At 46.6% G+C, this 13,766-nt stretch overlaps 1 protein-coding gene across 4 annotated transcripts in view; it reads right to left on the reverse strand.

Annotated features, from left to right (window-relative positions):
• Positions 1-417: 417 nt before the first annotated feature.
• The window catches only part of Ttf2 (transcription termination factor 2), a 32,129-nt gene continuing 18,780 nt past the window's right edge, over positions 418-13,766 (reverse strand). For 3 of the 4 annotated variants that reach the window (XM_050157524.1, XM_050157523.1, XM_050157522.1), the window contains 10 exons: positions 13,506-13,659; positions 13,162-13,253; positions 12,364-12,446; positions 11,690-11,823; positions 10,714-10,884; positions 8,080-8,138; positions 6,808-6,958; positions 5,679-5,761; positions 3,839-3,913; positions 418-1,708 (listed from right to left, as the gene is read on the reverse strand). In XM_050157524.1, the coding sequence (XP_050013481.1) occupies positions 1,564-1,708; positions 3,839-3,913; positions 5,679-5,761; positions 6,808-6,958; positions 8,080-8,138; positions 10,714-10,884; positions 11,690-11,823; positions 12,364-12,446; positions 13,162-13,253; positions 13,506-13,659 (1,147 nt within the window). In that variant the 3' untranslated portion in view covers positions 418-1,563. The remainder of the gene's footprint in view (positions 1,709-3,838; positions 3,914-5,678; positions 5,762-6,807; positions 6,959-8,079; positions 8,139-10,713; positions 10,885-11,689; positions 11,824-12,363; positions 12,447-13,161; positions 13,254-13,505; positions 13,660-13,766) is intronic. The other variant, XR_007594500.1, reaches the window with a different exon arrangement.

A 13,766-nucleotide genomic window follows, 5' to 3' on the forward strand; every position in this document is an offset into this window, starting at 1 on the left:
AGAGTTAACTAGGATTTAAGAACACCATTGGCGAACCCCGTTCCATCAGGTGGTTCCACATTTCCTGCACCCACAGACATCACTAGCATCTCATTTTGGTAGGAACACTTACCTACCTCAGGCAATTCGGAAGCTTTGCTGGCTTGCCATCAGAACAGGAGAAATGAAGGGAAGTCTCTAAGATACCAGGAAAAGTCTACTTAGAGGCATTTGCTGATGGGCTTTGAATATAGCTTAGAATCTCTGTATTCTCCAAATAAAGACTCGGAAGTTTGAAGGCTAGGACTCTGTCTCAGCGGTGCTTGAAGTGGGCATTCAGTGTCCACCCCACTACTACTCAGTAATGTGGCTCCCACCTACAGCAGGCAGTCTCTGGATGCTCTGAGAAAAGATGGCTTGGGGACACAGCATTACCTCTGTGACATTGTTGAACACATTTATTAGATGATACCCATGATCATACAATGTGGTAGAATGGTATAAACCAAATAATACAATAGTAAATGCTAGCGGTAACATAAGTTGATATCAACATTAAATAATACAAATACTACATGATAGAAATCCTGATACCAACGGGAACAAATACTAAATGATTCAGCGATGGCCCTGGGTGACAGTCACACTGATGTTGATAGACTCCTAAATGAAACAATGACGCACAGGCTAAATGACAGAGGCTAGATGATACATGATAAATACTCAGCATCTGTTTATGTGCAAAATATCCTGACCCCAAGCCCGAGGAGATGACTGGCTGCAGGCTCTTCCCTCTTTCCTGCTCACAGAGAGGCTTATGAGGAGAAGCCTGCCAGCAAGAAGACAGCACAGAGCCTACATAGAGAAGGTAATGAAGATCAGGTCTCCTATCAGCTGAGATGGCAACACAGGGCTCTGGGGCTGTTTGACAGACAGGGTCTCACCATGTAATTAAGGCTGCCAAAGAACCTCAGACTCAAGAGCTGCTTGCCTTTGCCTCCAAAGTGCTGGGATTATAAGCACTTGTCACCAGGCCTGTGATGACCTGTTGAGCTTTACCAACGCGTTCGTACAGTTCTTCCAGACTTATCTTCCCAGACCAGCTAACGCCAAAGCTTTCATGGGTTTGGTTTGGTTTTTTTAGAGACTTGGTCTCACTCTGTAGCCCAGGTAGGCCTGGAATTTACCCTGTAGCATAAGCTGGCCTCGAACTCACAATCCTGCCACAGCCTCTTGAGTGCTGGAAATATTGACTAGGATTGGCTTCCACAGCACTTCTGTGCTTTGAGAGTCTCTAACTCAGGCTGGCCTGGAACTCTCCATCCGCTTGCTTCACAAGGGCTGGGATTATAGGCATATGCCAACATGCTAGGCTCAAATCTGAAATAACCAACTGGTTTCTATAGCACACGTTAAACAAGCAGAGTGATAAACATGATGGACTAACCAGCTTAACATGGTGGCCTCCCCCTCGATCTCTGGCATAGGAATATGCCTCAGTTTAGGTAAAATGAGATCTAAGGCTCCAGGACCATGAAAAAGCTCCACCCAGAGCCTAGTGCATAGCAGCACCAGCAGAGGGAGCTAGATGCCAAAGAGGATCTTGAGGTCAGCCAGTGTGAGCTTGGTGACAGATGCTCCAGATCCCGATAGGACTTGTTTGGCCAAATCTTTCTTTTTTTCTTGGAGCTGTAAGATCTTCTCTTCCACTGTGTCCTCACAGACGAACCTAAGAACAGATGATAACAGACCTGAGTCCAAGCGGCGAACCCACGCACACATTCGGAGTTCTCTCTCCTTTAGCTGTAAAGGAGATGATTTCCTGGCACTTGGTGAGAGCCGAGAATCCAAGCACCTTCAAGTGTGTCCATTTAAAGCGATGCGCCTCAGACTAACTTTCTGAAGTGAGGGTCTCTGCATTTCTATCTAAAATGTAGAGGCCTGGTTTCACTCAAACACTATTTTGACAAGGTCAGACGGGCCTCAAAGGTCAAGATCCTGACAAGTGTGTGTGTGTGTGTGTTTAAGTGCAGTGTCTAATTTCTTAGCTAGTCCATACCATAGCCAGGCCTCATTCAAGTGCCCACTAAGTATGAATTTATATATACATACACCATGTCCTATGAGAAGTGACAAAAAAGGGTGTAGGTTTTTTTTCCTTTGTAGGAGAAAACAAAGATATGAACATCCAATAATAATAATAAAAATAATAAGACAGAGGAAGTGGTACAGTGGCGATGTGTCCAGGGTACGAAAGGCAATCTGTGTAGGTCAGTCAAGAAAAGCTCCATTGGAGTTAACTCTTAATGTGTGGCATGCAGGATGACCAGGGGTTTGCTAGATGACATGGTGGCATAGGCACAGCATCCCAGGGAATGAGAACAGGGGCAAACTGTGGCTGAGCTTCAGAACACGGTATGTTTAGTTAAAGAGCATACTCTCCAGGCAAGTCTGCTGGTAGCAAAAGTTCAAGAGCTCTAGGCCAGGTCCTCAATTATCCCCATCACACCAAGACACTGAGAGTAAACGTACAGGAAGCGAGCCATTGAAGGTGTGCCGTGTCTCAACAGACATCAGTTAAAAGAGCCCTCTGCTGGCAATGCAGAGGACAGGAACCAGCGAGCTGCATAGGGAGCGGGTGGTGAGGGTGGGAAAGAAAGGATGGTTAGCAGTTTAGAAAATATAACTGAAGGCCTGGGCATGGGAAGAGGGACAGGAAGGAGTTTAGTTTCTGGCTGTACGGCTAGATAAACAAGCACCATCCATGCAGATAATGCAAATGTCTGTCCTGAGGCAGCAGGACGCAAACATTTCAGACTGGCATTTTTATCCTGGAGGGTGTAATTATACTTGTAGCATTCACTTTGGTGTCTGAACGCACAGGATGAATGCAGACAGATGAGTGCCTGCCTGCTTAGGTTCAGATGGCTCGAGGGATCTGGATACCCAGGTTGGAAGTTTGGAAGACAGTGGAACTAAAAATACAGATTTTAGACTTAGTGGAGGAAAATATGGAATGAGAATAAGACAGGAAAATTAATATTCACTGCATGTGGCAAATTTTGGAGGTCACTAGTGACCCTCAACAGGGACAACTCATATGAAATGGGTGAAAGGCACCTCATATAAGACTGAGGAAGGGTGGAGGCAGGCAGCACTGACTGTGACCTCTGAACTCTTCACTAGACCCCTCATGCAAAGAAACCAAAAGAAGGGCCATGAGAGTGGACTGCAGCAGTGGGGCGCGCTCTGATGTTCCCAAAGCCATGTGGGCCCCAAAGAGGAGCGCTCTGCAAACAGGCTGTGTGTGCCTTCAAAGGCAATGTCAAAATCAGAGAGGGGAGCATTGTGCCTGATTAAAGCATACAAAGTCACGATAACCAAATGCTACACAGGATGTGGGAAGGACAGCATTGGGAGAGATGAAACCGAATATGGATTGATCAGGCTTTAGTATTACACTGACGTTAACATTCTAATGTTGACCACCCCCCCCCTCTCTCTCTCTCTCTCTCTCTCTCACACACACACACACACACACACACACAAGCTTTCTGTATGACTGAGACTATGCCACACTGAAAGGTAAAAATGACAAGGGGCAGGGGTGGGCAGGAGCAATCCCTCCACAGCTGCCTCCTTGGTGAGCTGTGGCTTGTCACCATACTTGCTTCCTTTTTGGGCCTGACCAACAAGATTACCTCAGATTGCTTCTTCCCTTCCTGACCAGTGTCCCTGAGGTGTGCCCGCAGAACATCATTAGTGCAGGGGTTGCCATACTTCCTAGTCTATGAAAATACTCCCCAGAGAAGGCTTTCACAAAGGAAGACGCTGAGAAGGGCCTGGTGCCTCTGCTTACCTGTGTATGACGACATCTTTCTCCTGTCCTACTCTGTAGATTCGGTCACATGCTTGGTCTTCAAGTGAGGGGTTCCTGTTAGAGAGGTGTAACTCAGAAACACCAATATTGCACACAGGGCTGACAAACTACCGCCAAGGCCAAATCACAGTCCATTTCTGTACGCTTCTTTAGCTAACAATAGTCATTACGTTTTCAAAGGGGATTAAGAAGACAACATGAATATGCAATAGAACTGAGAGGTGGGGGTGCACACCTTTAACCGCAGCACTAAGGAGACAGAGGCAGGAAAATCTCTGAGTTTGGGGCCAGCCTGCTCTACAGAGCAAGTTCCAGAACAGCCAGGGCTACAAAGAGAAACCCGTCTCAAAAAACAACAAATATGCAACAGAAAACTATGTGCCTCGAGAAGCTGAAATGCTTACAGAAGTCTGTCAACGCCATTCTAGAAGGAACTGACCTAAAAGTTACCCTCTGCTGAGGAACTGGGAACAGGCTTCCAATGTTCTTAGCACTGACATGGGTCAGTCCCTGTAAGAGACGGATGTGAACAGGACTCCTATCCAGTCTTTACCAGCTGATGACCACAGACAGAGCTAACAACACCCTCAACACTTCAGAACCTACTTGGAAACAAGAGCGGGTTAATATTCCCAAATATTTCTTTCAACTTTAGTGTTCAGTGACATCAACTAAAGAGGGAGAACTTGTTCTCCGCCTTATAGATTCTCATTATCAACTCTAACTGGACCTCATCCTTCCTCTTTAGAATCTGAGTACTGTCTCTCCATCTCAAAACTGGTGTCATTCCTAGCATGTTTTTCTCACTTCTGTGTATGTGAAAAGCCCAAGTAAACCTACATACATTCTCCACAGAACAGCATCGCTTGAGGCTGAGTGGAGAATTAGACATATCCCAGAAACAGCAGCGCCTGGAAGAAAGTATGAAGGTGTAGGCCTGAAATCGGAGCTACACTAAGGCAGAAGAGCATAAATACCAGGCCTGCCTGGACTACAGACCAAGTTCAAGGCAAGTTTGCACAACTAGTGAAACCCCACTCTATCTCAAAGTGAAAAGTGAGCTGGGATCAGTATGTGCAAGGCCCCGGGCTCAGTTCCCAGCACTACAGAACAAAAACAAAGCCCGCCACAGCAACCTGGTCTGCATAAGTAGAAAGTCAAAAACTGGCAATGTGAGTCCACTTAGCAACACATGATTTCGTTTGTCTTGTGCCAAGCAGAGCACGCACCAAGGCGCTGGCACCACACACAGTGAAGCCCAAGGCTGGACATAAGTATTTCTATCAGTTAGAAAACCCCTCTTCTTCTTTCTGGTGTAACAAAAGTTGAGACTTCCTTGGCTCCTCAACTATGTCTGGAAAATAATATTCTAGGGACATCAAACTGAGCAATGTAGCTCTTAGTCATGAGAAAAACCTGTGCTCCTCTCTTGTTTTGTAAATCAAGGTTTCTCTGTGTAGCCCTGGCTGTCCTGGAACTGAAACTTGTTCTGTAGACCAGGATGGCCTTGAACTCACAGAGATCCACCAGTCTCTGCCTCCCCAAGTGCTGGAACTAATGGCATGTGCCACCATATCCGGTTTCTTATTTTTTCCTGTGTTCCTCATTTTTATGGGAAAAAAAGATGTTAGATTTTATAAGAAGTTAGTGAACAATAAAATTCATGAACTACTTGGAAGTAGTTATGAAATGCCCCAGCAGGCCTTACAGGTCACTTAGACGGCTATATAGAATGTGTCTACGACTCCCTAAAAGGACACATAACCTATGAGGTCAGACAGCATAGCAGGAAGAGCAACTCAAGGAAAACCCTGGTTACCAGTGCATGTCCAAGAGGAAGAGGTGGTTCCCTCCGGTCAGATTGAGTCCCACACCGCCAGCCAAGAGGGAGATTAGCATGACCTGCAGAAGGAAACACTCTATCAACTTCCACACACTTGGTCTTATAATCATCTGCCATCGGCTGGGTCTTCAGTGCTCCAAAAGCCAGGTGCCAAAGGCTTGGTCCCCATAATGGTGCTAGACCAGAGGCGGTGGAATTTTATGGGATTGGTACTACTCATCTTCAGGACATTGGGAACTTTCTTTGGAGGTTGACCAACCATGCACTATGAAACCTCCAAAAACACAAACCAAAAGCAGCCCCTTCCCTCTACGCCAGGTATTTGTAGGGACTGAAAGAGCTAACTAGCGTCTTTCCATCTCTAGCTCAAGAAGATCAAAACACAAGAAACACGTTCTTTTCAATTCCCCCTGTGTGATGTTTTCAAACATTAAGATGCCATTTCTTTCCTTTTTTTTTTGGTCTTTTTGAGACAGAAAGAGTTTCTCTGTAGCTTTGGAGCCTGTCCTGGAAGTAGCCCCTGCAGACCAAGCTGTCCTTGAACTCACAAAGATCTGCTGGCCTCTGCCTCCCCAGTGCTGGGATTAAAGGCGTGCGCTAAGATGCTATTTCTTACATTCATCTTTGAAAAAATGCTCACATTCCCACAGAGAGTCGACCTCACAAAGCAGTCTGCCAAAAAACATGGACACTATAATTCAGTTCCTTGGGGGGGGGGGGTCAACTTTGCATTAACCAAACTGTGACTAGTCTTAAGACCATGCCCCCCCACACACACTAAGTCACCCTTCCTTCCTTCCTCTCGACTAGTGCTTCTTGAATACCTGTTACACAGCCCTGTTCTGCATCTCAATCAAAAGCCCACAGACCCGCCAAGGCTTCCTCCTCTACAGAGATTCCCCTGATCACAACCAGGCCTGCTGACTCTTCAGTTTAGTCCTCGTAGGTTATTCCTTTTAGAGTACTCTAGTGAGGACCCCAGTAAATGTCTAATAAATGATAAACATCTGGAAGGATCAAGACAATATTTTTGAAGTTGAGTTGCTACATTACGCTGCTTTATAACCGAGACCAACTGTACGGGCCTGTGGGGCCTAGTTCATACCTGAGGCTCCTGGGAGTGGTTGAATGCCTCCACCAGGTCCATTCTCTGTTTGGGGTTGACGGAGCCGTCAATAGTGGCGTAAGTCAGTCTGTGCTTCTTGAGGTGCAGAGCTACCACTTGCAGCATGCTGGTCCACTGAGAGACAATAACACTAGGGGAAGAAAACACAAGCCACCAAGACTATGCAGTCTCCTCTGCAGGCTGTAACACCACTAGTCTCAAGGTTAGTTCCAAAAGGCACACGAGGAGAATCCCTGTTGTTAACGGGCAAGGTCATGCTGGGCTTGTTTCCCAAAGACCTGCGTGTAAAGGCTTGGTCCCGGGTGGCAGTGCTGGGGTACTGGGAATGGTTACGAGGTGGAGCCTAGGGAGGCAGTCCTCTAAGCGGACTGCAGAACTCACCTCTTCCTCCCTGCTTCCTGATTGACATGCGACTACTTGTTCTGACGTGTGCCCCTGGTAATGCCATTTGCTCCGTCACCAACAGCATAAGCCAACGGGAGCATCTACTAGTAACTAAAGCTTCCAGAGCCATACAATCTGTCCGCTTTCTAAGTGTCTCCTGTGAGACCTTTCATGGTAGTGGCATGAGCTAACATGGGCACACATTTAAGGTCACACTGTAAGGTCAGAATCCTTCCATCTATTTCTGAGCTCCACTCTCACTTGGTGTTAGTCAGAAGAACAGGACTGCCTGGGCTAAAGTGAAGATGCCTCCAGCTGACTTCTGTTTGGGGCCCGAGTGCTCATCCAAAAACCTGTTGTCCTGCAGAAAAGGGCCACGAGCTACTTGTTCTGTGGCCACCAGAACAGCTGCTAGGTTGCTCACCCCAAGCATGTCTTAACCAGAGCTTTAAATTTTCATAGAGAACTACTTCATACATGTACATGCAATCATGTAATACAGATGCATCTGTGTGTGTAAAATATACATGTGAAGGCACAGCAAATGACACATGAACCCACTTGACTGTAAGCCCAGCGTACGCAGCTCAGTAGCTGCCCACTATGCTCCTCCCTGTTGGATGTCCGAGCTCTGGCTTCCTGCTCCCCCTCCCACGCTTCTGTTCCTTTACTCTTTCAGATTCCTACCTTACCCCGATCCTCAGGGGTGCGGTAAGCCTCAATCAATGCACATCACAATATTTCAGATAGAAATTACAGGAATTCATACCATAACCTCAGTGATTTCTGCAAGGCATGACTTAAGCTAAGACTCGAGAGCATCACAAACTTAAGCCTTCCTTGTATTCTTAGTGAAATGGCGCTCACCTCTTTTGGAGCCCTGGGCCTTTTTGGATTGCCTCCAGTTCTGCCAGCAGAGAAGACACCTGGGAAAGGTCACACAACACTGCAGTTTAAGCCATTCACTTCTGTCTCTTCTCTCCTGAATTAGAGGCACTTTCCTGGGCGGCTTCTGTGCTTCTGGCCTGGCTGTCCATCACTAGGCTGCGGACAGAAGCTATTTCTAAATGTAAGCAGGCTGCCCTCCTCTCCATGACTTCCCACTGAGGATAAAGCCCAAGCCCCCTCTGACCTGCCGGGTCCATCTTCTCTGACCTCTGCTCATTCTTCACTAAGCCCTCCTCAAAGGATATGTCAATCAAACTGCAATTCTTTACTCAATAGGCCATACCTGGTTCCTCTATTTCAGAATATCATTTTCCATGCCAGCCTAAATGTCATTTTTTTTTGTATAAAAAAATTTCCTTTTTCTGACTTTAGTTAAAATATAATTACATCACCTCCCCTCAACCTTTCCCATGCATTCCCCAACTCCCTCTCAAACTGATGGCCTCTTTTTAGTTATTATTGTTATACACACACATAAATATACCAGTGTAACCTATGTGGTCCATTTAGTAGAGCTTGTGTATATGATTTTAGGGCTTGGTAGGATTCAGGCATTACGCTGGCCTGCCCTGTCATCTAGCAGGATGCACCCAGGCAGTACCTTGGTCAGTCCAGGGTCCTAGTCTATACGCAGGCACAAAAGGTCCCTTTAAGAGACAAGCTTCATCTATTCCCGCTCTTTCTTTCTGCCATTTATTTCTCTAAGGAGGCAGCTTTCTTTCCCTGTCTCTCCCTTTTCTTTCTCTTCTCTCTCTCTGCATCTCTGTCTCCCGTTCTCTCTTTCTTCCCCCATTCTCTTTATCTCAGTAAACTCTACCCTCCAGCTCTGTCTGCATGGTGTATTTGTCTCCCACCTGGGGTCCTAATCCACCAAGGTCCCAGCTCATGCAGTACTCATGACAGGGCTGACTCACAACAGGACTGGATAACTAAGTAGGGGCCGCATCGCTGGGAGAGACTGCTCCATCTCTCAGCAGCTGCCCTTGGCTGCCTATCGTTCTGTGCTGGGACAGGACCCTGCGAGACCTCTCTGCCACATTAGTATGTCTATTTGGTACTGTCACTGTTCAGGGCTTGTTTGGGTATGTGGGTGTCACCTTTTGAAAGCCTCCCCAACTTAAGCGTGGGTCAGGTGTCTACCACATATGTTCCGCTTTTGTCTCTACTGTCCTGGTTCTGATCACACATCACAGTCATTGCTTAGCCATCATCATTTGCCCCCAGTTCATCAGCTGCTCTGAGGAGCTGAACACCACACATCTGGCCCACTCTTGTGTTGTTGGCCTCTAGAACATGGCTGGAAGAGGGAAGGCTCTAGCTAAAAGACACAGAAGAAAACACAAGAGCTCTGCTGCCTTTGTGCTGCTTCCTGCCCACACGAAGCCCAACACGATTAGAATCTACCAATGGGCTCGCGTTAAGAAGCTGAGTACAGGCAAGGCCATAGCAGCTAACTCTAATGATGCCAGAATATACAATCTGGTCACATTGAGAGCTCTTACTATTCTTCAGTTATTTATGGTAAATACCTAGGTCCATGTTCTAAAATTTTAGCTAAGGGAAAGCAAGATGCCTCAGCAGGTAAGGGTGCTTGCTGCCATGCCTGACAACTTAAGTTCAATCCCTGGGCCTCACCTAATTAAAAAAAAGAGCGAGAGAGAGAGAGAGAACAGAGAGAGAGAGAGAGAGAGAGAGAGAGAGAGAGAGAGAGAGAGAGAGAGAGATCTAGCTCCCACAGGCTATCCTCTGATTGCTACAACTGACAAGGAATGCACACAAAAATAACACATGCAAACAAACAAACAAAACATTTTAGATTTTAGTTAAGAGGCAGCATTTCTCTTTTGGTATGATTCTGTTTCATCAGTGACTTCCTTTCTAGTTCACATCTTTAGAAAAGCTTTGGTAAGAGTGGCTGAAGTTGGGAAAGGAGCTTAAGGTTGGAACAGAGAAAAGCAAGCCCTACTTTAGGGTACGTGGAGAAAGCAGCCCTACTTTAGGTAGCGGGCTAATAAAACACACTGTCAGCCAACAGAGAGGCAGGCCTCTGGTTGCAGCACAGCTTTGTCTTCATGTAATAAAGCCCTTTAGCCCTAAAAATCTTTTATGAACTAGAGCTGAATGACTAACCAAGTCGGCACTCTGAGAGAACAAGACTCCCAGATGGAAGCCATCCAACAAGTCGGTGCCACTGTCGCTGGCACGCTATAGTCTCCAGGGCCATGTCTCTGCAGTTTGCCTTCCAAGCTTTCCCTACACAAACTGCTCATTCAGCCCCCCGCTCCTAGCATAAAGTAGCAGCCCTTCCCAGTATTCTGTGACAGAGACTCTTCCTTGATGAGAGCTGTCCCAAATCACTCTCCGAAAGCCCACCGTGAAGGAAGGCTTTAGAGTTCTCTGACAAGTGCAGCCTAAAGCCCAGAGCGGGCTCTAGAAGCCGAGAGGCCTCACTTCGCTCTCACCTGCTCTTCCCACGTGCGCAAGTGAGCTACTCCAACACAGGCAAGAAAGGTAATTCCATCTTTCTGGAAAGCACAGAGGTGACGAACGTACCTTGGTGCTCCTTCGTGTGTTGTCAAAAAGCTCCACCTTGAAGGATGCGCCATTAAGACACACGATGGCTGACGGCTCTGAGACCTCGACTTGGGACAGGGTCAGAGCGCTGAGCTGCTCTTCCAGGGACAGGCTGAGGCCTTCACTCTCCAGTTCTGTCGGGTCCAGGGCCTTGGAAGAACAGAGAGAGGGGTGGGAATGGGACAGAAGGTAGCAGCTTTCTTTCCAGCTGATTTCTAACACTCAAGAGCAATATATCTTTTTTATCTCTGATACTATGGAAAAGGCCTTGCCTGAAGCATGACCCTGAAGGGTTTCAACAAGCTGTCAGCCAGGTTACATAGTCATTCTGCTTTCATAGTTACTGCAGCTGACAGTCAAAGGAGTAATGCCATAGTGAGGATTCTAGATACGCTTCTGTCTAGAGTAAATAAAGCTCCCTTCTGGTTTGTGCTTGAGTTTTCATAAGCCTCGGGACTGACCAACAGTCACCACATAGGCTTATGACATTCTGAGACACCAAAGCACTCAAAAATGGATTCCTTAACACAACGTCACTCCCTGGTCTAAAACAGTGTGTTCCTAAAACAAACAAACAAAAAATGATTAAAAAAAAAAAGTAAATCTGTTGCCATGAAAATCATGAGAATTAACAAACATTTATATAAAGTATAAGAAATGAGTCTCTTCTCAACCCATTAAAGTCCTGCAGATCAGCGTTTTCCTTCACTTGAGAGCCCGGGCCCCGGTTATGGAGGACTCCAGAGGTGACAGCAGACTGGAGCAGTGGTTCTCAACTGTCCTCATACTGTGACCTTTAATATAGTGCCTCACGTTGTGGTGACCCCAATCATAAAATTATTTTCATTGCTACTTCAAAACTGAAATTTTCTACTGTTATGAGCCATAATGTAAACATCTGTATTTACTGATGACCCCTAAGTTGGAAACCACGGACCAGCGTGTGTTCTCTCACCGACTTCAGCAGAGAGAGGTGGCAGCAGCACTGGCGGAGTCGCAGAAGCTGGGACAGGACGTGCACGGTGCTGGGTCTCAGTGAGTCTGCTGGAGTGGAGCACTGGGGCACACTGGACTCAAACTCCTGCGCCACTTCCAAGAGAGACAGGGCAGGATTTAAAATAGGGAAATCTTGGAAGAATTGGGAACTGAGTGAGGCTGGTTAGCCTGTTTTTGATCTGAGATTCAATAATTTAGCTGTGATACTTTTTAAAGAAAAAGTTTTTGGGGTGCTATATGCGCCATGGTATGCACGTGGAGGTTAGAAGACAACCCCAAGGACTCAGCTCCACCCTCCTTCCACTACATGGGCCCCAGGGATTGAACTCGGGTTGTCGGGCCTGGTGCCCAGCACCTTCATCAGCTGAGCCTTAACAGCTCTGTGACATACGCTTATCGAGTCAGATGAAGTACTGGGGTTTTCTGTCGCCTTGCCTATATTTTAAATAATGCAGATTTAAAAAAGAGAAAGAAGTCCTTACGTTTTAATGTCAGTGTACTTTCTTCCGGCTTAATGAGCTTTGCTAACATGTAGTAGTCTCTCTGGTACCTGGGGCCCATAAGCTGTTTCTGCTATTTTAACGGCTAGTAGTCCCCTTTCAGTGGCTACATGTTTGAATGTCCCTGGCTTACCTCTACTGAATGGATTATCAGGGCTTCTTCCAGGGTGGCTGCCTCTTCCTTCATGTCTCTTTAGATAGGACTGCAGAGCTGACCTATCTCAGAACAAGAAAGGAAATACACATATTACGGTCACTAAAGCCAGACTGCTTACAGCGGCTGCTACTTAAATTGGAGCAGGGTCTGGGCAGGTTATAGGATGCACTGGTTAAACAATGCTCACTCAGCTCACAGCAAGCAGGAGCCACAGACAAAGCAATAATCGATTATTATCATTATTTCTAAAACAAAACTTTTGAAATTGGTAGTAAGTATAAAGTATAAGAAGACAAAAACCATTCTTGGAAACGGAAAGTACCACGCAGAAGGGAGCAAACGGAGACTCCGGGAATGACAAGAGTTCTGGAGAAAGTGCAGAGAACAAACAATAACAAAGATTACAAAGCTGCTTTTGATTTGAGCTCCAGTGAGATGCTGGGTGGTAGGTTAAAGGTCAAAGAGAGTCATTATCCAAAACAGCCCCAAAAGAGCGAAGATTCTGCAGCTTGATTTCTATGTAAACAAGCCAATTAAAAGTCGGGTCAAGAATCTGCCTTCAGTGTGTATGAGAGACAGAGAAAAATCAAGGAGAAGGGAGGGAGGAGAAAAGGCAGTAAGAAAAAATGCAGAGCTTGGAGGCTTTCTGGAATATAAAGATGTAACATGTTAGGATCATACATGAAACTGAAGGAAACCTAAGTCCAGACTTCTCCCTAAGCCAAGAAAGGGAAAACCAAAGCACCAGAGAAAGTGCTTCTTTACGGCACCCACCTGGACCTTGCAAGAAAGACGTCATAAACATCCCGTTCGTCCTCAGAAAGCTTTAAACGGTGCAGCTGAAATCTACGCTGGGGCAGCGGCACCTGCAATGGGAGGAGGAAGCTCTGTAAGCCAACGGAATCTTCAGAGCAGACGCCTAGCACACTGGCCCTCTCATGCCAACCTCTGGACAGCAGCTCCCTTCCCTGGAAAGGACTGTGCCAACACAGCATCGGGGACTGCTCTAAGGACGGTCTCCTTAGAAGGGACAGGCTCCTGACACAAAGCTGGTCTACCTGAGGTCCTGGTCACCTTCCTTCCCTGGCCTCACTGGGGATAGGCAGAAATCTGTTTACCAAAGGTTTACCGGTGGAGTCCAGTTGGTCTTTTGTTCTCCTTAGCAAAAGGCTCCTGGTTAAAATGCTTAACCGTTCTCCTCCTTTCACTGAACCATTGTCAACCTGACTCTTCCAAAGACTGAACTCATCAAACGGGGAACAGCGGAGAAACCTTTTGTAGAGCCAGGAAGAGCAGGGAGAAGATGGAATTGGTGTTCAAAGTAAGGCACAATGAAAACAAACCAGAACTGCTACCCCTGCCACCCCATCCCACCTGAA

The sequence above is a fragment of the Alexandromys fortis genome, unplaced genomic scaffold (assembly GCF_014885135.2).
Source record: "Alexandromys fortis isolate MF-2015 unplaced genomic scaffold, M_Fortis_MF-2015_v1.1 scaffold_78, whole genome shotgun sequence".
In the NCBI taxonomy this organism is placed as follows: domain Eukaryota; kingdom Metazoa; phylum Chordata; class Mammalia; order Rodentia; family Cricetidae; genus Alexandromys; species Alexandromys fortis.